At 42.1% G+C, this 25,895-nt stretch overlaps 1 protein-coding gene across 1 annotated transcript in view; it reads left to right on the plus strand.

Moving 5' to 3' along the window:
- The window catches only part of LOC126416031 (guanylate cyclase 32E), an 809,394-nt gene that overhangs the window by 514,091 nt on the left and 269,408 nt on the right, over window positions 1-25,895 (plus strand). The window contains exon 9 of the mRNA XM_050083488.1: window positions 21,542-21,689. Within this exon, the coding sequence (XP_049939445.1) occupies window positions 21,542-21,689 (148 nt within the window). The remainder of the gene's footprint in view (window positions 1-21,541; window positions 21,690-25,895) is intronic.

A 25,895-nucleotide genomic window follows, 5' to 3' on the forward strand; every position in this document is an offset into this window, starting at 1 on the left:
CTGTAACTTGAAAGACTTACGTGAAAAAATCAGTAACACAGCAAAGCAAAGTTAAGAGAAAATTAAGAAAATAGATTGATATGACGTAGTACTAAGACATGGAAAAAACAGGGACGTTCTCTGGAAGAAATGGGCACAATGAAAAGTTTAAGCAACTGGATGGTTGGTTGGTTTTTTTGGGGGAAGAGACCAAACAGCGAGGTCATCGGTCTCATCGGATTAGGGAAGTACAGGGAAGGGAGTCGGCCGTGCCCTTTCAGAGGAACCATCCCAGCATTTGCCTGGAGCGATTTAGGGAAATCACGGAAAACCTAAATCAGGATAGCCGGACACGGGATTGAACCATCGTCCTTCCGAGTGCGAGTCCAGTGTGCTAACCACTGCGCCACCTCGTTAAGCAACTGGAATGAATAATACTAAGGAAAGCTAAAAATCCGTTTAGTAGCTCCAAATGATGTAAATGCAAGATTCTTTCTCGAAAAATAACCCCTTGAACACCTACCAGACTAATTCGGAATGCTATGAAGCACAATGGCAGAGATAGCGCGAGCAATACTGAGAACTGTGAAATACTTATGGAATATATTGCAAAACACAATTTAAAGGACAATTTTTATCGAAATGCCACTGTGACCCATAAGTCAGAAATTTAGCTCAAAGGTGCCTCCTTTCTTCCTCTGTAACGCTGCAAAAGCGTGACTCCTTACGAAATCACACTCTGGCTCAGCGACGCTTCAAACAGCAAGGTGACGACACACGCGAAAAACAGACCACTGCTCAGGAGTTCATATAAGTTGCAAGGTGAGTTAATGATGTCACATTGGTACCAAATTTCACCATAATATTGCTGAACGCCACGATGGAAGGGTCGTGACACGGCCTCCTACCCCATCTTTCATCCGTTCTAACGCCTCTGCGATGGACGTTACCACTGTGACGTCCAGTGTTTAAATCAAGCGGTTATCTTATAGGTGGCCAAGGAAAGAAATTCAGACAGGTCGACACTCAGAATCGACACTATATGGCCATAGGGATTGATTTAAAGAGTGTCAGTGAAACCACCCCTTTCTTTCTGGCGTTGCTTCCCACACATTTCACAATCGCAAACGACAATTCGCAGTGGGACGAGCAAGAGGACGATGTTGTTGAGACGCTGTTCACACTCCTCGGGCGACTCAATTCTCTAAGGAAACCGTACACCAGCAGCCCTACTGAACATGATCTCACCCCTTTGGAGTGCAGTGTGATTGAAACTTTTGCTCTGCTGTAGAGGTTGAACTCATTAGCGACTCTTTTTCAGATCTCCAGTTTCGCGACCTCCTGTTAAGTGATCACAGACGGGTGCAACATTGACACATGTGTGAATGAAACAGCAAAGGTTTCTCCTCGGTACCACCTAGCCCCTCTTTTGGGCGCGTTAAAAATGTACCTGTACTGACAGAACTCGTGATGAAGTCCTTGCCGCTTGCAAACTGGCAATGCCTTCGACATCCTACTAGCAGGCACAAGAGCAACAGTGTAGCGGGCGCACGAGCAGCAGCCCAGCCTGCCCCCAGGCCCCGGGGACACTCTTCACAGGTCCTGTCTGAGCAGGTACATCAGTAACGTGATCAACAAAGGCAGGTGGGTGGCACCGAGGATGCTGCTGAACTGGGCGGCAGCTCGTACAAAGACTCTTTCCGTTTCATCCACGCGTGTTATCAATATCACACCCCTCTCTGAGGGCTGGAGAAACAGAATGTAGGGAAGGAGCCTACTCACGATGTAGTAAATTCACATCAGTTTCCATTGTGTGCCAGCCAGTCTGCTGTAACTAGCTCTGACGTCATAAATGTTGCGCAATACCTTAAAAATCAAGCAAATGACCTAAAACTTTTCTAGCAGGTCAGGAATAATACTAAATTAATGTGTGTTAAATATCAGTTCGATAACTTTAGCCATTTTCGAAATTTGGACGTTTTTCTGAAAAAATCATTGGCGCAACAGAAAAGAGCTAGAGACTTCAAAATTTATATTTAGATTCATCTTTCATAATGATTTAATAAAAACAGTACTTTGGATTTCACAAATTAAGATTTTAGTGGAAATTCATGATTTTCTGGTTTTCATCTCAAAACTGAAGGAAGCAAGATAGATTAAGTAGGCTAATAAATAAGGCTAGGATGTTTAGATTTAAATAGGTTGGAGGTCCGCTATGACTATGAAGATGTGAAAAGTTTCTTTTGAATACCTATAAAATTATAGCGATAGCGGATCTCAAAAGGGCCAGTTCAGAGCTCATCTACTGCATGCAGTGTAATTCAATTAATTCTCTCGCCCAAAATATTTAACCTAGCCACGTCAAAATTTTATTATCAATACTTACCTGCGTGCTGAATGCACGTTTAAATTAAGAGCTTCATCGGCCATCAGTAAAAGAAGCTATAAATTATTATGTAACTTGAAGTGGTGCGTTACTAGCCCAGCGGCTAGTCGGGAGATTCGATTTGATCAGGCGTTCCCTTAGCCGTCCGCACCGCGGCTATATATATAAGAACGCTGCGCGAGGAAGGAAGGCCCCAGTTCTCTCCAGACGCTGAATGACACGCCATCTGTGTCGGGAGTCGCGTCGCATCAGTATCACTGCTACAAACAGCCTCGGGTGCCGTATTAAGTTACTAGAGATACGCGGAACCATGAAAACATTTCAAGTGAAGTGTTAATTCTGGGATGATTTTCATTATCTAGCTTCAGTTTGCGTATTGTCGTATTTTCACGTGCCGTCGTGGGACAGACATTCTACCAAATATTTAGCGTGGCGTTTGATGAAATACTCTCATCAAATTATGGCGAGCATTCTTTTTAACATTTAATTCGGACATTTATAGTTGCATCAGCGCATTAGACTCTGAACTGCTCTGTTAGTTAGGTTGTAGGGATACTTGTGTTTTTTATCAGTGAATTTCAGAATATACTCAATTATTTTGGAAAATCGTTTTTGATTAGAAATCCCAGACAATCTCCTAATTCCTCAGAGCTATAAACTGCAGCTATAATGGTATTCTCAGATGAAGTGGGCACTAGGAACTCTAATTACAGGCTTCACGTTTGTTAAATCACTTTCTGGGTGCTAAAAAAGTAAATAGAGAGCCAGTGTTGAGAACGGCGAAAGACAGCATTAACAACATTCTAAAAGCCTGAAACGGATTCAACATGCAAGCATTTATACAGCAATTAGATTTTTTTTTTACAAACTATTCGCCGCCCCACAAGAAGCAGGCTTTACTGCTTCAAATCACGTTTAAATTTCCTAAAATGGTTTGAGCGGTCCCTCGCAGTTCCATCCAATACAAAAAAGCACAATTTGCAGTCGCACTGTACTCTAGAGGGATGCAATCATGTTCAGTGAGGGTGTTGGTGCACCATGTCCTTAGAGAAGGGTTAAATCACCCGAGGATTGTGAGCAGTGTGAAAAGTTCTCAAGAACGGCACCCTGTTGCCCATGTCACTGCAAAATTGTCGTTTTCGACCGCAAAATCCGAGGGAATCAACGACCCTAGGAAAGGTGTGCTTTTCGTTGACGCCCTTTACGTCACCCCGTAAAGCCTTTTAGTGGCGATTCTGAGCAGCACTGTTTCTACAATGCTTTCCTCTGCTGCCGAGAAGAAAACACTAATTGAAACGCCTTATCTGTGCGTAGTATTCGCTCCTGAGTGGGTGTGCTACACGAGGGCTGTTCGAAAAGTATGATCCGATCGGTAGTGAAATGGAAACCACAGCGAAACTCAAGACTGTTGTAACCTCTGCTCTACATAGTCGTCTCTCCGACTTAGACGTAGCGTTGTACCAACTTTCTATACTACCGTCATGGAAGGCTGCCGCCTTTGCTTTCAGCCACTTCTCTACGTTACTCTGTAGTTCATTGTCCGTACCAAAATGCTTGCTATATATCCAGCGGTTCATGTGAGCAGAGATGAACATCAGAAGGAGCCAAGTCCGGGCTGTATGGCAGGTGATCCAACACTTCATATCGAAAACACTGCAGGTGCGTGCTCATTGCATCTGCATTGTACGTCTGATAATTGTTATCTGGGGTTGCACGAAACCAGGCGAAATGCCGCAGTGGGCGCCCGTATTTGGAGGAAGACATTATTGTTCTAGGCAACTTCACGTGCTCACTGTGAGCTCAGAGCTGAAAAGAGCCATATGACGTAGTCGAGAGGTGTACTAGAGACAATTCCAGACACATCTGTGTAAAGCCCCAGCGGAATTTCGGTGCCGTTTCCATTTCGCGACCTATCGGAAATTACTTTCCCAATGGTCCTCGTAGTTTGGGCGAGGTGAGGTCAGTGAAAGTGGAATGCTGTAGTTATCCACTACTATGTTTTATAAAATATTTCTGTATCTGCTTTTTTTTTGTAGATAAAAAATGTTCAAATGTGTGTGAAATCTTATGGGACTTAACTGCTAAGGTCATCAGTCCCTAAGCTTCCACACTACTTAACCTAAATTATCCTAAGGACAAACACACACACCCATGCCCGAGGGAGGATTCGAACCTCCGCCAGGACCAGCCGCACAGTCCATGACTGCAGCGCCTTAGACCGCTCGGCTTTTTTTGTAGATATTTGATGATGGATAAACTCTGGAACGCACGATGTGAGCAATAAAGTCATTCCTAGACTGATGACTTTTGCCATTGCTACCCAGTCAGCATGAATGCAGAATAACTTATTATTATAGAAATGGTCCCCTTTCTCTTGCGTGACTTTGAGTCACGTTTACAGCGTAAGAAATCAGTTCGAATTCATCGCTGGACTTCACGCTTGTGACGGCCATAGCAGAAGAGTCAAAGGAGGGGATGGAACGTGGGTAAGATGGGTTGTAACGACCTTCCCGTCGTCTGACATGTCCATGTTGGCCTTGGGCAGAATGTTGATGAAATTTGGTGCCAGTGCGACATCATTAGCCAACCTTACACCTCACATTATCACAGGGCTGACAGTTGTACGCAAGCTTTCCAATATGATTTCCATATTTCGACGGCATGTCACATCTATTCGATAGCTTTTGTTTCGTAACAGAGGTGTTACATGTCATTTGTTTACGCGCTATTTTCTCCTTCCTTTTTTTGCACTAAATCCTTATCGAATGTTATGACTTTTTTTATTGGACACTGTGTAAAATTTACTAAATAAAACACACCTCGAAGAGCTCAGCAGACGGAAACCATCTGAAGATGTGCCCTTGAGTAATTTGTGACACCGTACTAGATCACGATGTACGTCGCTCCTGGTTTAACAGGATTAGCACTCCTTGGAAATTCCTTGGTAATAAGATTTGCACTCCGCCGTTGCTTTCCCTAATAGCATTTCGGGGGCCGCCCGCCTTCACTTATAGCGGATTGCTGTTACCTTCACTCCGACGAATCACGTAATATCACGCCTTAAGCTCGACGGTCGGGCTAAATTAGCAATAAATCCCGTCGCGGTAAAGGGCCACAGTAATTACTTCTTCAAGTCCGAAACGGTGAAATACTGTTGCTTAATGCAGGAGGACTCTTCGCTGTTTATGGGAAAGTTCGCAATACTTACGTTTATAAAGCAGACCAACCGCTGCTCGTTAGTCCCTGTAATTATTTCAGTTGTTTCCTTGGAAAGGTCTATGATGATTTGCAGCCGTAAATAAATCTCCTAATACCTTTCCGTATCTTGCACATCGCGAGGTGTCTCCAGCCAAATCCCAAATCGGTGTCGTTCGTACGAGGATATAAAATAAATCAGCCATTAGCCCGATGACTGGAACAAGACCCATACGATTTACACGGTACAGACGTTAAGTCAAACTCTTATTTCCTTAGGTCTCAGAACCGCTTAGATGTATGATGAACCACTATGCAACTAAGAATTTATACACATACAAAGCAGTGGTGAATGTCCTAGGAAAATCTTTGATTTCATTCTTTATGTTGGTAGTTTGATACAAATAAAGCACAAGAGGGAAATACATAAAACAAAAAGTAAAATCTGTTGATATTTCACAGACGGCTTGTGGTCTTTGGAATCTGAACAAAGTAATATTACATCAAGCCACATCATCTCAAATACTGACACTAATTTTCTAATCGTTCTCTTGGTAGGTCTCCAGCAAGAAGCGTGTCAATTCCAGTTCTTCATATTCTACTGTTTTCTTTTCATTTAAATTCTGCATTCCTCCACCCATTCATTTTTTTCTCGTTATCTTGCTCTTTTCAGAACCTATTTTCTTTCGTTTCTTGGCTTCTTTCTGTTTCAAGTCCGTGTCTATCTGTTATCATGTTTTCTCTTTGTAAGTCTTTGTGGATCTTTTGAATCCAGCCCGTTGTACACCTCCTCTGAAAACTATGTTTGAAGACCTGTTTGATTTATATACTGTTATATATTTTTCAGTAACCACCATAGAATAACAGACTATACTTACTTCTTGTTTCTGGACTTAGAATTTTTATGTGGCAGTTATGAGTCCTTTAATCTCTGGCAATGTTTATTATAAGAGTTCTTCATTATTTAAGTTAGATTTCAACAGGATGCATTCACTTGCACATCACGATATTTTAATGTTTTACTTCGGTTAATTAACATTATTTACTTTAAATATTCCTCGTGATACCATAGATTTTTTTCTATGCTGTGTATCCCTTTCTCTTTCCTAAATCATTTTCTTGACAATTTTTTCCAAAATATTTAATTTTTAACTTTTTAATTTAATATCTGTTACTAAGATTTTTTATGTTTGTGAGTTTTCTTTTGTGTACAGAGATTCTTAAACCCGTTTTGGTGAGCCGGCCAGAGTGGCCGAGCGGTTCTAGGCGCTACAGTCTGGAACCGCGCGACCTCTACGGTCGCAGGTTCGAATCCTGCCTCGGGCATGGATGTGTGTGACGTCCTTAGGTTAGTTACGTTTAAGTACTTCTAAGTTCTAGGAGACTGATGACCTCAGAAGTTAAGTCCCATAGTGCTCAGAGCCATTTGAACCATTTCAACCGTTTTGGTGACTACTTACTCTGAGAAACTGGTTTGCATAACTACATTTTCAGATTTTCAGAAAGTATTTCAAAATTATTAGCAGTAACCTGGCAATCTACATTAGCCCACTGTCCTGCCCCTCCTGTATTGTTGTTGAAATTTGATGCTCTGATATTATTTTTCCTAAGAGACGATTTTCTCCAGAAATCAGTTGAAGGCGATTGTAGATGACGCAACACTTGTGAATTTGTTTTGAAAGGGTTTACATTGCACTCATAAATGTTTCTGAGTGAGGTTATAAGAACTATTCTTATATTACGCCATCTAGTCTAGACTGAACTCCATATTCCTTGATAACATCGCGTAAGTTTTCCTTGAGAGTGGACTGACGACTATCGGACAGAACTTAATTATAAATTTTAAATTAAATATCTTCTCCTAACACTATCTGCGCTATATAAATCATTCTTGATTTTTACTAAATTGACTGTCCATCTTTGGCTGTACAGCACACAGCAGTATTTTTGGAGATATCACATAAGCAGCTAGCAAAAGGGATGCACCTCCATAATTATTGAAATCTTTTATGTCAGACATATTATGCAGTGAATGCAATAAGCCGCTTCCCATGCTTCTGTGATTTTCTTTGTTGTCCACACTGATTCATAAATTAACTGTCTCTGGACTCTATAAAACACAATTTCAAAAGTCAGTTTTATGAACTCTTCTCCACTGGCATTATTATTATTTTTGGTTTATAATTACTCTTTCAATTTCATCATTTGTTGAGGGTTCATCATCTTTTAAGGTTTCCGCAAATTTTTACTTGCAGTTTGACGTTTCGCTAGTGTAGTTTAATACCAGATCAAAGTACTCTGCACAACATATTGAGACCCGTAAGTGTGAAATTTGGCTCTGTAGTGATGCAAAAGCGAGGCACCCTCGAGCACGGCGACACTGCAAACACCAATGCGTCGATGCATGCGAAAAAAAAGGCCAGAGCTCAGTAACTGACTGGTAATCCATCACTGATGATATGAGGTTTTAACGAACGTGAACTGCATAGCAGCCCGTAAGCCCAATGGAATATCATAAAATAGCTTTTGGTGGCTTCGTTAGCGAAGGCAGTTTTCTCATTACTGATGTGTCAGTCACTGGTAATATGAGCTGTGTAGAGCGTCTGTGAGCATACGGTTAGTCAAATTGTACGTGATTAATAGTCTGCTCATAATAAAGGACGTCAGCTCACCGGACTTTTTATGTGTGGCGCGGTGGGTGTTTGGTACGTGCTATATCGTTAAATAGGATGAATGATAATGACAAGTCGAGTTAGCAATACGTCTGGGAGGATTCACGGAATCGCTGTAAGAGTAAGTCAGTCAGTACTGCACCGTAGTCAAGGTATGTATTGAAATGGATATGATGCATTTCCAACAGATATTTCGAAAATAGACTGTTACAAAAAGGCATGAAACCAGTATGTTATGAACATGTCGATACATTATAGTTCAAATGTTTGTACAGACTTTTCTTCTCATCTTCATCCATGGAAATTCTCCTGCAGTCTGTATCGTTGCTCAGCTGACATCCTATTTATTATAGCTAAAGCGTGAAGACGTAAATCACTTGTGATCATAAAGCTTCGCGTGTCCTAGTGGAACATCATTAATTCCTGTCGTTTCAGAAATCAAGTAGTTTGTTTGGCGCTAACCTGAAAAATAATTGCCCAAACACTAACTAGGAACGCACCATGGAAGAAACTCCATGTACCAGAAGGAAGAAGCCTGACAGGTGTGTGTGGCTCAGTTGGAACGCAGACCTACCTGTTGATACTGAATCTTCGGAATTCATCTGCACATCCTCGATGCGTTAAACTTACATTCCCTTTTCTATCGTGCTGTTGGTAGTACACTACGCTCCAACATAGGAACTGCTCTAGCGATGCATTATTCCAATTGTAGGACAACAGAATTCTGGGAGAGATTGGTACACCAATAAATGAATGATAGGCCCTACGACATTAGTATGGTAAAATCTTTATATAATGTTGAGGCCCAGTGTCCTCAAATTTGATGACTGTACATTCGTTACATCAACTGCGTCGAGTTACAATTGCATTTATCAGAGTTCACAGAGCTCATGTGACCGTAACTACCTCCCATCAACACAGCACTACCGACCTGATGAAGACAGTTAGGCTAGTACGAATTTACTATTCTACCCTGCCACAACACGGCTACGAGGTGCGACAATCAAGTAATGAGACTGATGTGGAAAAAAAATGTTGCTTACCGTTTTAGTCAACTTTAGTGATGTCTCCTTCAAAGTAGTTCTCTTGTAATTGCACACACTTTTTCCAGCGCTTCTACCATTGATGGTAACATTTCTGGAACTCATCTGTAATTTTCTCCAACACCCTCAAAAATGCCCGAGGCAGGATTCGAACCTGCGACCGTAGCGGTCTCCCGGTGCCAGACTGTAGTGCTTAGAACTGCTCGGCCACGCCGGCCGGCCACACGGTTCCACAAAGGGGCTTTTCGACAGACATGCTGCCTCATACACATTCTTCATTCTCCGATGGATGTCTACTAGATCAAATGGTTCAAATGGCTCTGAGCACTATGGGACTTAACATCTATGGTCATCAGTCCCCTAGAACTTAGAACTACTTAAAACCTAACTAACCTAAGGACATCACACAACACCCAGCCATCACGAGGCAGAGAAAATCCCTGACCCCGCCGGGAATCGAACCTGGGAACCCGTGCGCGAGAAGCGAGAACGCTACCGCACGACCACGAGCTGTGGGCGATGTCTACTAGTATCTCTCCTTCAGCAGCCAAGAAGGAGTAACAGCACGTTAGTTCAAGCTTCCGCATTTACCACACTCATGTCTAAAAGAAGCAAATGACAGACTAATCCCGTGCGTGCACGGCCGACTTCCTTCCTCGTCCTTCCCTAATCCGATGAGCCCGATGACCTCGCTGCATGGTCTCCTTCCCAAAACAACCAACCAACCAACCCGTGCCTGCGTGTCTTTGCTTATATACTTGCATTACGTTGCATATACGCTGCAGCAACGCCCTCACGCCGAAACTCTTGTTGCCCCTTACATCTTCCAATTTCATAACACGGCAGCTAGCTCGTGCGGGGTCCTGACCCTCTGGACCCTTCCTTTGGCTACGTCCTTGTCCTACCTCGAATGTTCCACAGGAGACACTCGCAGAATGACATGTAAAATAATTTCTCCTACTTTCTAACTCTGACAATACGTAATTATATGATGGACAATTCTTCCTTTCCACTCCCGACTGCCATTGACCTTTCCACCAGGTCGTAACTGAGGGGGACTCCGCCTCTGCAAACTGCGCCTGTCAGTATTCGTGTGCCAGCTTTCAAGAGCCCCTGATACCATACTCCGAACTCCCAGCATGGTGACTCGCGCTTTCTGTCCATGCCTACGCCCTCCTGGGTGATAATAGCGCTTCGCAGCCACCACCGGCTAATGAGAGTTTGGATTCTTACATTCAATATAAACTCAAATATCTGGTGGTCCCAAGCTCGAATATTGATGCAGTTCTTACCAATTAGTCTACATAGATTTCCATCTGCTCCCTTCTTTTAATCGTTACTTCAATCCGCCAGCTTATTGATTCTGAAATGAGTGTGTGTAGTGAGATGACATACCACTTCAATGTCTCACTAGGCGTCTAAATGTGGTCTTTTACACTTCAGTTATATGCATTTTTAAATATAGTGGCCATGTTTGCTTTATATGTGTGAAAGTCACAACCGTCTACTTGTTAGTAAAAAGTAAAGCCGTCATTGAAAGAGTGCTTGACTAGGCATGGTGCTACAGACGGTGGTAAGTTCTAGCGTTCCTCCGCCTCTAAACTGACATCCCGAAACTGTTATGGGGGATCTATAGTTTAATTTAGATTACGAAACATGGCTCCAGTAACGAATTTTTGCATTGACAAACATTTTCACAGGTGGAATAAGTGGTACATGGCAGACCTAACCCAAGACATCTGGATCCGAAATCCAGCATATTACCATTATTTATTATTATTGTTATTATTATCGATTTTATTATTCGAATTTCGATAACTCTGTACCATTTGGAACAGCTAACTTATGACAGCATTCTTTTCTTTTCTTTGCTCTTCGTATTTCTGCCCTTTATGTCAATGGCCCTCCTCTCTCTTTTAGTGTTTCCTTCTGAAAACCCTTGAATTTTAGCAACTTTTCCAATAATTTATGTCTATTTTCTATGTCTATGTCTATTCGCAACTCCTCCGTCTGCCTTAACTACAGTAATCCATGAAATTTGAATGTCTGGATTTTTGTCAAAGAAGCTGATTACTTTTTCTCCCAGCCTATTGGTACTCCTTCTTCTTAAGGGACCATTAAAAATAATTCTCCACATTCTCATCGTATCTGTTATATTCTATTTTAATTTTTTATGAATTTTTTCGGTTTTATTCCTGACAAATAGTTCACATTTAATTACATTAAAAATAATACACTACATAGGACAAATTAAATCTGTGAGAAATATATGGGTTTCTGGAAGAGAGAACTTGAGCATGTACAGATTGCCAGTGAAGCCTAACATCCGATTTTATAGTAAACAATGGACAATGTGCTATAAAATTCTTATAAAATACGTCATTTTCAGGCCAGTCATTGTTGCTTAGGAATTTGGTAGATAATTATTTTGTAACAAATTAATTATTATAAATTGTATCATGCAGCTGTACAAGTTATACAGCAGATATTACAAATGTAAGTACTCTCATCACGCTGCTCGTTTCATTCTGCAGTGTTAGTCTGGCAAGGTAGGCAGGACACGTGTGACATTTCGAAAGTACTAGAGAAACGAAGACAGAACTGGATGGTTTCGATAGAAGTGAGAGCGGGGCTGGATGGGGAAAGAGACATTCGCCGTCCCAGGACAGCTCAGCAGTAAAAGCATGGTCCACGAAAGGTAACGTGCTGCGTTTGAGTGCTGGTTAGGCACACGATTTAATTTGCCACAAGATTCATTTTCTACGAAAATGTGAGATAGGGGTGCTGCTTGTCCTCACACTCGTTCACTTTATAGAAACAGAGAGAGAAGACCTTCGCTTCCAAGACCATTGTGGTTCAGCAAGAAAATTAATGTGTCGCTGTATACCATTACAGTTTTCTCTCAAGACAACTTGTAAATGGACTGCCGTTTTAGGAGATGAACTACCAACACAACTAGCACCTCTAAACTCTGTTTAAATGAGACTGTAACTTGCTTTAACCAATTTCGTGACCCAATAAACAATCTAACCTACAAAAGGAATAAGTTATCAAATCAGTAGCTCACTCTTACAAAAAGATCGTGCAGTGGAAAGTAAGATTAGCATTACTTGTACTACTGAACGTGAACCACTGTCTCTCATGACATAGTACAAAAATTACAACAGTGTAAAAGTGACCATCTTGTAATTGAGACACTTTGCCATGCGGATCTTGGCTCCACTTTGTATTCGCTGTCCTTGGATACAGAAAATGACTAATTACTGATAACACTTCTCCGAGTTATTTGAATGCTGACATGTTTCTAAGGAAATGAATTTAGAAGAACTATTATGCACTGTGCATATAATTTTGTGGAACTCAAAAACATGCCACAAAAAATCTGTCATAGAAAATCTACATTCAGCAACCGACGACAGAACTTACCTTCACTTCTGTTAATCGGTGTGCAAAGAAGGGGGTATTCATTACTATTAATGCAGCAAAACTATATGAAACCCGAACTGCTTCATCACCTGCACTATTTGCTATTATTAAGAGACAAAGAGGTGCCTTGCACCTTGTGTGTATAAGAAGCCTTCAGATAAAAAATGCATCATAAATATACATTACATATTCACTAAATGATTCAGGAAAGTTGAAATGAGTAACAGTAAATTCAGGTAAATGATCTGTATCAACTTCAGATTAAGTAAGCGAAAGGCATGAGGCACTTGACTTTCAAAATACACGTGGAACACAGGCTCAAATCTAAGGATATGATAATTAGCAAAATGAAGAATGACCTAAATTATAGAAGAGAAAGATGAAACTGTAAGTATGATGACGCAACGAGCTACAAGTTCACGAGAAACACAGCACTGAACATTCGTAACACTTCATGTCTAACTAGCCGCTCGTCTGCAGAAATCATCATAAGTTTCCCACGCAGCATTAAAAAAAATAAGCATACAATAGAAGTAACTCGCTCATAGAATGACTGAAAACGTCTTGCCTATTAGTAATCAGTTCGAATAACTACACTACTAGCCATTAAATTGCTACATCACGAAGATGACGTGCTACAGAGGCGAAATTTAACCGACACGAAGAAGATGCTGTGATATGCAAATGATTAGCTTTTAAGGGCATTCACACAAAGTTGGCGCCGGTGGCGACACCTACAACGTGCTGACATGAAGAAAGATTCCAACCGATTTCTCATACACAAACAGCAGCTGACCGGCGTTGCCTGGTGAAACGTTGTTGTGATGCCTCGTGTAAGGAGGAGAAATGCGTACCATCACGTTTCCGACTTTGATAAAGGTCGGATTGTAGAATATCGCGATTGCGGTTTATCGTATCGCGACATTGCTTTTCGCGTTGGTCGAGATCCAATGACTGTTAGCAGAATATGGAATCTGTGGGTTCAGGAGGGTAATACAGAACGTCGTGCTGAATCCCAACGGCCTCGTATCACTAGCAGTCGAGATGACAGGCATCTTATCCGCATGGCTGTAACGGATCGTGGAGCCACGTCTCGATCCCTGAGTCAACAGATGGGGACGTTTGCAAGATAACAACCATCTGGGAGAACAGTTCGACGACGTTTGCAGCAGCATGGACTATCAGCTCGGAGACCAGGGCTGCGGTTAGCCTTGACTCTGCATCACAGACAGGAGCGGCTACGATGGTGTACTCAATGACGAACCTGGCTGCACGAATGGCAAAACGTAATTTTTTCTGATGAATCCAGGCTCTGTTTACAGCATCATGATGGTCGCATCCGTGTTTGGCGACATCGCGGTGAACGCACATTGGAAGCGTGTATTCGTCATCGCCATGCTGGCGTATCACCCGGCGTGATGGTATGGGGTGCCATTGGTTACAGGTGTCGGTCACCTCTTGTTCGCACTTTGAACAGTGGACGCTACATTTCAGATGTGTTACGACCCGTAGCTCTACCCTTCATTCGATCCCTGCGAAACCTACATTTCAGCAGGATAATGCACGACCACATGTTGCAGATCCTGTACGGGCCTTTCTTGATACGGAAAATGTTCGATTGCTGCCCTGGCCAGAACATTCTCCAGATCTCTCACCAACTGAAAACGTCTGGTTAATGGTGGCCGAGCAACTGGCTCGTCACAATACGCCAGCCACTAGTCTTGATGAACTGTGTTATCGTGTTGAAGTTGCATGGGCAGCTGTACCTGTACACGCCATACAAGCTCTGTTTCAAGCCCAGGCGTATCAAGGTCGTTATTACGGCCAGAGGTGGTCGTTCTGAGTACTGATTTCACCCAAAGTGCGTGAAAATGTAATCACATGTCAGTTCTAGTATAATATATCTGTCCAATGAATACCCGTTTATCATCTGCATTTATTCTTGGTGTAGCAATTTTAATGACCAGGAGTGTAGAACACTCTCACCAAAACTGGTGACTGCCGCTGCGGCCACAGAGCTGCATCTACCTCAGGCGCTCCTTCAAGAAACAAGTGTGTTTCAAACTACAGTCGAGCATGACCAAACTAGCCGCGAGCTATCTCATTGCCTAAGCCCCCGGAAGTCCCCAGGGACAAATAATTCCACAGCACCGTCTCAAAGAGATGCAAATCTAAGAACCGATACTGCATATCGGTACTGGTTACAGAACCCCTTTTGCAAAGACCGCGAGTTATTGAAAGCAAAACTATTAAGCAATTGAAAGTGTCGTTCAAGCAACATCTTCCGAAATTAATAGTATATTTTTTCAAGAAGTAACAAAATCACTTAATTGTGTTCAGTAGGTAAGCAACATAGGTAAACGAAACCGTAAGCATAAAGCTGGGCTCATGTGGTGGCTACGGAAATACGGAGATTTTCTCGAATCCTATGAACATCTAAAAGGCAGAGACGTGATCGTAAGTTATTTCGGTACTGCAGATGTCTGGCAGACGCAGAAAAGAACTGGTCCTGAGAGCCAGGTGTAGCTCTATAAAGCAATTTCGTTGCAGTCGGTTCAAATGGTTCAAATGGCTCTGAGCACTATGGGACTCAACTGCTGTGGTCATTAGTCCCCTAGAACTTAGAACTAGTTAAACCGAACTAACCTAAGAACATCACAAACATCCATGCCCGAGGCAGGATTCGAACCTGCGACCGTAGCAGTCTTGCGGTTCCAGACTGCAGCGCCTTTAACCGCACGGCCACTTCGGCCGGCTTGCAGTCGGTAGGAAATGGAACAAAAACATTCATTTTTCCATGCCGAACAATTCAGACCACCGAGATGGAGCTGCCAGAACGTGTTACAGACAGTAATGGGGCTGGAGCGAGATTTCAGCGAATGAAAAGGAAATGAGCTGAATATATTTTGTACAAAATGTAGGCCGCAGGGGATCTTTGGTATGTTTTGGATGTCAAACAAGAGACGAATGATGTTTGGTGTTTGGGAAGATCTAGCACTATGTCAACTGACAAATTCAAAAAATGCTTCCGTACAAAAATATAACTCGCATAATTATGATGATGAAGACTCTCATAAACGCTCAGTTTCACAAGGTACACCAGAAGCCATCTCTTTAAAGTAAAAACCTACGAAAGACGTTATTGGTCAGTACAAATGAAGTAAGTAAAACAGCTGTAAAGGACAAATTCTGAATACTGACCTCAAGTTCTATTATACCAAGTGATCACTTTATATTTACCTCATTCACTATCAAGTCACATTAATGCGATCATCTGTTAGAAGTTACGCATGAGCGTACAAGGCATAGATCTCAAGGCATATGGAGTGAAGCACTGTCGCGAAGTATATATGTAAATGGAGTGACATGTCATCAACAAATCTTTTACAAAAAAAAAGCAATAATACGAAAAGGTAGGTTTTATACCATTTCAAAAATACAACAACAACAACTATCTAACCATGGGTGACAGGGTCAGTATTTCTGAAACGAAACAATCTCTCAGTTGTTCTGCTGCGAAAGTTTACCGTGAGTGGAATGGGCTGTATACAAAACCGTTCAGTTTTACGCCTTTGGTTTCTGCATTCCTACACTAAAGTTATGAGTGTGTAATGTGTGAGGACTCACTGCCTTCCACTTATTTCCACTCGAGTGAAAAATCAGAAGGTATTTAATACCAAAGTCGTTTATTGTATCAAATGGAAAGATACAACGCTTTCCGTTCAATGCAGAGGTTGCCAGGCGCACGTACATTCGTTCGCTGTGTAGTCACATAGGCAACGTACTGCTCTTAACAAAGGTACTGGATGCTCTATTCAGGTGCACTCAACACAGTTACATTGGACAAGTTGACCTGACCAGTATTTCGAGTACTATATGCCAATACAAGTTGCATAGTGAGCGACAGATCTCACTAATTGCGATACTTCTAACGGTTACATGTTCAACCATACTCCAGAATCCTCCACACTGTGTGTGGCGGAGGGTACTTACAGGTAACACTATCTTCAACAATGTCGTGTACCATCCTAATTGCTGCTAAATTTGCGATGCAGTAAGAAGGACGGACAACTGTAGGTGAGTCCCTATTATTGGCATGGAATTTGCTAATATGTTTTTGCGCGAATGTGATATGTTGCGTGATTCTTGTTGGACCAAACCAGTTTGAGGACGGCACGCAAAATTTTTTTAAGTAACAATCTGCCCAAAATATGGTATACTTGGACCAGAATGTCCATTTATTATGTCGTTTTCACTGTTGCACCATTTAGGTTGCATAGCTATTTTCAAGACTATGATACAACCCATGAATTGTGTGATTACGTTTCTGTATTCTAAATCCGACGTTCTTTAGTGTGTATCTCCTTGCCTTCCCAACCACACTCTCCTGTGCGATAATACGTATTGTATATAAAAGATTAATATTCAGTGTTGATACATCGATAAATTTATGTCCATTTTTTTCATTTAAAGTGGGGGTCATGTAGCTACCTTATGTTATTGAGTATTTTCTTTGTGTATCTTTAATCAGGTGTACCATGCATGACAAATAAATCACTTGAATATAATATTTCAAAGAAACAGAGGTTTTATATGCTACCATCCCATCTAATTCTTACTGCATCCACATAAATCATAAAAATGGATGTACATTTGTTTGTATGTATGTATATTCCACAACTCCTCCTAAACAACTGTACTGATTTCAACCAAACTTGTGACACATACCACTTACTGTCTGGAAAGAATCACTGTGTGAGTAAGAACCGCAATCTTATCAAACGTGCGGCGTTGGGGGTGAAAAAGCAGTGTAGCCCACGACACGCCAATACTCATAATTCAGTGACCCAGTATTTGAGAATATGAGGGCTTGAAGACTTTAAACAAACTTTACTCACAATTTCAAACCTTTACGAAACTTTTTGCTGCTCACGATCCCTACAAAATCATGAAATGGAGGAAGTTTATCACTTACAACTTTTTCGTTGCCATGCAGTAAAACTGCCGCATGATGCATGTCGTTTTAATTTATTACTTCTTTACTACTTAATGTACCCGTGACACTTTCACAGACAGTATTCACATATCGGACCGAATTTACCGTAAAAAGTGCATCATTCTTAGTTTAGGAAATACTACGTCATAAAAACTGAATGCGTGGAAAACTACCACATAGTGCTAGACCGCTTAAATTTATGACTTTGTTGCTACTAACTATTTGCAACGCTTTGCGCAGATAATACCTGCATTTGCCTCTGGATGTACCTGCAAAAAATATCATTGTACGACTCATACTTCAGGAGGTATGAGGTCAAAAAAAGAAATGCGTGAAAAATTGAGTCGTCATGTATGACATCTTTGCTACCAAGTGTATTCGCAACACATTTCGCAGACAATAGCAACACTAACAATGAATGGACCTGCAAAATTATATCATTTTACAGCAAGTGATCAGGAGATGCGTCGTAGTAAACACTGAGGTGCTTCAAAATTAAACTGCTGGAATATATATACAAACACTTGTGAAATATGTTAATATATGTGAAATGTATTTGACACGTGCATATGCAGCAAAGCCACGGGTGAAATGCTCATCCTAAGCCCCTGGAACGATTTCAATCAAATCATATTACTTGCAAGATGGAAAGAAATGCTGTGGGGGTTAAGAACCACTAGCCTCCTATAGGGATGAGCGTGATAACATGGAAAGAGATCGGGGTGAGAGGAGATGGACAGACAACGAGGGGAAGGAGGATATAAGCACAGATAAAAGGAGGGGTAAATGGGTGGAGAGTGGGTAGAGAAGGAGATGGACAGAGGAAGGGAAGAGGGGGAGGTGGACAGAGAGTGGGAAGAGTTAAGGGTCGGGCACAGAAAAGAAAGGGGAGGATGAAGTGATGAACAGTAATATGGGGAGCAGATTGACAAATATAAGAGGGAAGAGGAGGTACACAGAGAGAGGAGCAGGAGCAGACTGACAGACAGTGGGGTAGAGGAGGTGAATAGAGAGGAGTTGAAGGAGGGGATGAAGACAGAGGGGAGAAGCAGGAGATGGTCTAATAAAAGAATAGATCTATCCGAAATATGAAAGGTATTCAGTTTGTTAATAACAGGATAGGTCTTCATCTTGTGGTGTTGCAGTTCTTCTTGTTATGTCCGTGCTTGCTACGAAAGTAGGACGAGGAATTCCGCCTTCTGCGAGACACCTTTCTTCTGTTTTGTTTCACTCACATATGTTTCAGCACTTTTTGTGCTATCTTCAGTGGGTTATTTTTAATTTTCTCTCTGAAAAATTGTTGTTACACATTAACATTTAGCGAAACTTTTGATACATAATATTTACAGTTCTGAATGAATAATTTTTGTAAAATATTATACATTATTTGTTCATGGTTCACAGCTGAGATGTTTATTAACGACCTTATGCACTGTGTGTTGTTTGTAACATTATGCAAAGTTCTATTTATAGCTTAATTGGCAAAAAGAGTGGATGTATGCTTTAGTTTGCGTACCTTACATGGAAGATAATAAAAGCTTTAGTCTGACTTATATCTCGCAAAAGTCAAATGAGCTACGCCTTTTCTGTTGTGTGTTATAAGAAATATTATCAGATTCAGTCAGGATATTTGATCTAGTAAATCAAATAAGAACTTACAGAAAAGTAAAGGAATAAAAGGAGCAAATTTCCTTTATGGGGCGACTTTATCCAGTTCAGTCTAGGCAGCTGCAATTAGTAGAGAGAGTAACCATAGGCATAATTTACGTAGTTGACATTATCTGAGTAACAGTTGATATGACGATGCCTCACAGTAAACAGCATAATCAGCCCTACCAGGATCGTTTATACACTACTGGCCATTAAAATTGCTACACAAAGAAGAAATGCAGATGATAAACGGTTATTCATTGGACAAATACAGTGTACTAGAACTGACATATGATTACATTTTCACGCAATTTGGATGCATAGATCATGAGAAATCAGTACCCAGAACAACCACCTCTGGCCGTGATAACGGCCTTGATACGCCTGGGCATTGAGTCAAACAGAGCTTGGATGGCGTGTACAGCTACAGCTGCCCATGCAGCTTCCACACGATTCCACAGTTCATCATGAGTAGTGACTGGCGTATTGTGACGAGCCAGTTGCTCGGCCACCATTGACCACACGTTTTCAATTGGTGAGAGATCTGGAGAATGTGCTGGCCAGAGGAGCAGTGGAACATTTTCTGTATCCAGAAAGGCCGGTACAGGACCTGTAACGTGCGGTCGTGCATTATCCTGCTGAAATGTAAGGTTTCACAGTGATGGAATGAAGGGTAGAGCCACGGGTCGTAACACATCTGAAATGTAACGTCCACTGTTCAAAGTACCGTCAATGCGAACGAGAGGTGACCGAGACGTGTAACCAATGGCACCCCATACCATCACGCCGGGTGATACGCCGGTATGGCGATGACGAATACACGCTTCCAGTGTGCGTTCACCGTGATGTCGCCTAACACGGATGCGACCATCATGATGCTGTAAACAGAACCTGGATTCATCCGAAAAAATGACGTTTTGCCATTCGTGCACCGAGGTTCGTCGTTGAGTACACTATCGCAGGCGCTCTTATCTGTGATACAGAGTCAAGGGTAACCGCAGCTGTGGTCACCGAGCTGATAGACCGTGCAGCTGCAAACGTCGTCGAACTGTTCGTGTAGATGGTTGTTCTCTTGCAAACGTCCCCATCTGTTGACTCAGGGATCGAGGCTTGGCTGCACGATCCGTTACAGCCATGCGGATAAGATGCCTGTCATCTCGACTGCTAGTGATACGCGGCCGTTGGGATCCAGCACGTCTTTCCGTATTACCCTCGTGAACCCACCGATTCCAATTTCTGCTAACAGTCATTAGATCTCGACCAACGCGAGCAGCAACGTCGCCTTACGATAAACCGCAATCGGGATACGCTACAATCCAACCTTTATCAAAGTCGGAAACGTGATGGTACGCGTATCTCGTCCTTACACGAGGCATCACAACAACGTTTCACCAGGCAACGCTAGTCAACTACTGTTTGTGTATGAGAAATCGGTTGGAAACTTTCCTCATGTCAGCACGTTGTAGGTATCGCCACCGGCGCCAACCTTGTGTGAATGATCTGAAAAGCTAATCATTTGCATATCACAGCATCTTCTACCTGTCGGTTAAATTTCGCGTGTGTAGCACGTCATCTTCGTGATGTAGCGATTTTAATGGCCTGTAGTGTACTTATTTACAGTGCATACTTTTTAATACGAGTATTTGTGTGACAGATGGGGCTTACGTTGATCATAAAAAACTCAAATACCGTGGGTAGGCCTAATTTTAAAATTAGCGTGACATCAATTGTTTCTTGTATAGCTGTGACAACTCAAACCAATGCCAACCTATAACATTCCAGGTACGTTAGTGGAGCTAGGAGGCTTTAAAAAGCCTGTTATGACAGCAAAACATACAATTTCTAGTCAAAAGAAAACTACTGGCAGCAGAAATATATCTTAATTCAAGGAAGAAATTTGTGATTTGTAAGTCTGGAATATAGCATTGTAAGGAAGTGTCTTTGGGATGAGGTGCTACAGAAAGATGTTGATAAAGTGGACTGATGAGTTCAGGAAAGGCGAGATCCCCCGCAGAATTGCCAGGAAAGAAATACGTGCAACACACTGAATAGGAGATGGGACACGAAAGTATGCCTGAGATCAGGGAATAACATTCATGGAGTTTCTATTGCGTAATTTATTGCTGTATGTAATCGTTATAATTAGGCCTGCTCTTCAGTGACGCCGGGTACCACTCTTACATGCTGTGTGCAGGTACATGGTGTATATGGACGAGAACGGCGACGCCGAGGGCAACTACACGCTGCTGGCCCGCCAGCGCCACCACAGGGAGCCCGGCGAGTACGGCATGTACCCGGTGGGCGTATTCACCAGGTCCGCCAGCGGGCGGCGGGCTCTCCCGGTGAGTCACCACGTTACACTCCAATCTTCCTAAACTATACTGCAGGATTCTACTTCACTACTGGGGATTTTAAACATTATTCACGTTTAATACTCATTGGCTGAACGTCTAGAGCATTGATTAGATGTTACATGGTAAATATCAATCCAAACATAACAAGGTTAATAATATGTATTAGAATAAAATCAGGCGCTGTCGTGGAGAGTTAGAGTAGAAAATGAAAGTTGAATGTCCCCTTCGCCGTAGAAGATCACGCTCGGTTGTTCCTCCGTTTAGGAGGTGGTGCTACAATTTTTGTTACTTAGGACAAAACGGCTCTACTTATTTTGTTTTAAGTGGCGCCTATCGTTTATTTAAAGATACACATCTACCCAAAGCACTGTTAACTTTACAAACGAAAAATTACACAACAAACCAACTGCTTAAATCAATATTTAGGAGGGGCGTTCAATAAAAAGTAGAGCAACACATTTTTTTTCTGAAAGCAGGTTGGTTTTATTCAGAATTCCAATACACCACACTATTCCCCATTCTTTTGGCTTAATGCTATTTTTCGGTATAATCTCCGTTTAAAGCGACGGCATTACGCCGCCTGACTGAAAGGGTCATTATGCCCGCATGGTATCACTCTACTGGTCAACATCAGGGCCGTCATCTTGCATCAATAACCTCTCCATCATCCACGAACTGGTTCCCGTTGAGTGCACCCTTCATTGAGCCAAACAGATGAAGACACACACCTTTGAGTACCCCAACAGGTGGACTAGTATGTCAGCATTACCAGCAGAGACGTCCAGTTGAGAAGCGAGATGACACTGTGATCCGCCGACCATCTCGGATGAGATTGTAGGCACGTTCCAACAATGCGCGAGTCACACGTGTCACGCTGGAGATCGGGCAGGTTTGCGCGATATTGTTGCGATGATGACAGACGCCCCGCCCAACGACTCACAGTGCATATGTTCAAACTGCCCGGTCTCCGTATGCATTCTACAAGCGACTATGAATATCTGCAATACTTTGGTTTTCCGCCAAAAGAAACTGAATGACAGCTTCCGCTTAGGACCCCCCTACGTTACAGACGCCGATCTGAAGGCTTCCTGTAGCGCCGCCGGCTATCGGAACTTCATGAAACCATAGGGTCTGAAGAAAAATAATACTTCGCGATGTTCCACAAAAATTCCATGTTTTTTTCAACCGAAATTGGCCAAGAAAAATAATACTTCGCGATGTTCCACAAAAAATTCCATGTTTTTTTCAACCGAAATTGGCCAAGAAAAAAATAGTGGTGCATTACTAAATTGAACGTTCTTCGCAACACTTATAAATAAATATATTCATGATAGTTTATAGCCTCGTAATGCTATTAATACCTTCATGAATTAATCTCAGAGTAATTAACAAACATAACAAGTTTCCTATTCCTTGACTTCGCACTACCAACCACTAACTTCAGCCACAGAACTCAACTCCTAATAATGCAGTTAATGTTCAATAACACGTATTTACAAGGTCTATTAATAATAAACGTTCTGAGCAGTGAGTAGATATCTGCCAACATCACGAGCTTTCCGACTGCACTCGGCTGCCGACGCCACCCAACTACAAGCGACGACAATGGAGCTTCTGCTTCGAGAGCTTCGACCAGTCATAGGCCAGGAGAATCATCTTGCATTGCGTGGTTGCGCTTCGCTCAGCCGATAAAAAAAGCAGACGCTCCCTCCCAATGGACTGTGACACCTTAAATCACGACCAAGACGGTACCAGTTCTTAACATTCTACTCAACAGTAGGGCTTGTAACATTACAGTTTACTGACTACCAGCTTGTTACAAAACCTTACACATTCTCCACTTTAATTTTTTTCAGACTGGGAAATTCTCGGATATGATGAAAATTTTAAAGCAACAATGAATTCAGCCATAGAGTCCACTGCCAGTTCTTCTTCATTTAAGATTTCTCATTTTATAGAATGCTTCAACCTTAGGTCATACATTTAATTTAGGATGAGAATACCTAAATTCTACAATTTACGTTTGGATGTGGGTATATTGTTGTAGTGGTCTTCAGTCCAAAGACTGGTTTGATGCAGCTCTCCATGCTACTCTATTCTGTGCAAGCTTCTTCATCTCCCAGTACCTACTGCAACCTACATTCTTCTGAATCTGCTTAGTGTATTCGTCTCTTGGTCTCCCTCTACGATTTTTACCCAATACTAAATTGATGATCCCTTGATGTCTCAGAACATGTCCTACCAACCGATCCCGTCTTCTCCTCAAGGTGTGCCACAAATCTCTCTTCTCCGTAATTCTACTCAATACCTCCTCATTAGTTATGTGATCTATCCATCTAATCTTCAGCATTCTTCTGTAGCACCACATTTAGAAAGCTTCTATTCTCCTCTTGTCCAAACAGTTTATCATCCACGTTTCACTTCCATATACGGCCACACTCCATACAAATATTTTCAAAAACCACTTCCTGACACTTAAATCTATACTCGATGTTAACAAATTTCTCTTCTTCAGAAACGCTTTCCTTGCCATTGCCAGTCTACATTTTATATCCTCTCTACTTCGACCATCAACAGTTATTTTGCTTCCCAAATGGCAAAACTCATTTACTACTTTAAGCGTCTCATTCCCTAATCTAATACCCTCAGCATCACCTGATTTAATTCGACTACATTCCATTATCCTCGTTTTGCTTTTGTTGATGTTCATCTTACATCCTCCTTTCAAGGCACTGTCCATTCAGTTCAGCTGCTCTTCCAGGTCCTTTGCTGTCTCTGACAGAATTACAGTGTCATATTCCCCCAAGATGATCTATAATGTTAACTAATTTCTCTCCTTGTACCTAAGAATCCTTCCTGAAATTTATAAATTATTTATTAAATTCATTTATTCTTTTCTGTCAGTTCTCAGAAGATTAATATTCACATACAACGTTAATACTTTATTCCAGCACTGTGCCATCAGTATTATAATTACTCATTATTACTTTTCTCTCTTTTCTTGGCACTTTGACCAAGGATAAACAACATAAAAGAGCGTGGAATTACCGCATCAGCTAATCAATATCTACAGAACACCTCCCGCAAGAAAACCACCACCCTCTTTCCGGTGTTCATTGCCCTGCAGACTGTCGTATTCGATAGCGAAATATCTGAGAATCAACGTCCCAAGGAAAGTGGTAGTTTCATTGGCTCCATATTATGACATCCCTGAGGTCTTTTCCTGTAGTCTCTCAGCGGCGGTGTGTCTGAAACATTTTCCTGTGCCATTCATAAGAATACCGCGAGATTTTAACGCTGGATGTCGTGGTTCTCATCTCCATCGTAGAGCTGTCAAACTAAGGGGTTAAATGTAGATAAGAGCTACTCAGACGACCTCTCCATCGTGTGACATGTCGAAGGCGAAAAAGCGACTATTTAATTCTACTGCGGAGTGTAGTAGGAACTTACAGCATGAGAACTTTTTACGATCACAGTAGACAAAATTGTAAGTATAAACGTTTTGCTACACGGGCTATTGAAGAAACTGAAAAATAAAGCGAAAGGCATGTGGTCTAAATAAGACTGCTATTCCAGTCGCAAAAGACGGTATTAACCTTGGTACACTGAAGAGCCAAAGAAACTGGTACACCTGCCTAATATTGCGTAGGGACCCCGTGAGCACACAGATGTGCTGCAGCACGACGTGGCATGGACTCTTCTAATGTCTGAAGTAGTGCTGGAGGGAAATGACACCGTGAATCCCGCAGGTCTGTCCATAAATCCTTAAGAGTAAGAGGAGGAGGAAATCTGTTCTGAACAGCACGTTGCAAGGCATCCCAGATATGCTCAATAATGTTCATGTCTGGCGAGTTTGGCTGGCCAGCGGAAGTGTTTAAACTCAGAGGAGTGTTCCTGGGGCCACACTGTAGTAATTATGGACGCAGGGGTTGTCGCATTGTCATGCTGTAATTGCCCGAGCCCATCGGAATGCACAGTGCACATGAATGAATGCAGGTGAGCTGACAGGATGCTTGCGTTCGTGTCACCTGTCAGAGTCGTATCTAGACATATCAGGGGTCCCATATCACTCCAACTGCACACGACCCACATAGTGCCTCACTATCTTGAACAGTCCCTTGCTGCCATGTAGGGCCCATGGATTCACAAAGTTGTCTCCACACTCGTATACGTCCATCCGCTCGATAAAATTTT

The sequence above is a fragment of the Schistocerca serialis genome, chromosome 1, assembly GCF_023864345.2.
Source record: "Schistocerca serialis cubense isolate TAMUIC-IGC-003099 chromosome 1, iqSchSeri2.2, whole genome shotgun sequence".
NCBI classification, from domain to species: Eukaryota; Metazoa; Arthropoda; class Insecta; order Orthoptera; family Acrididae; genus Schistocerca; species Schistocerca serialis.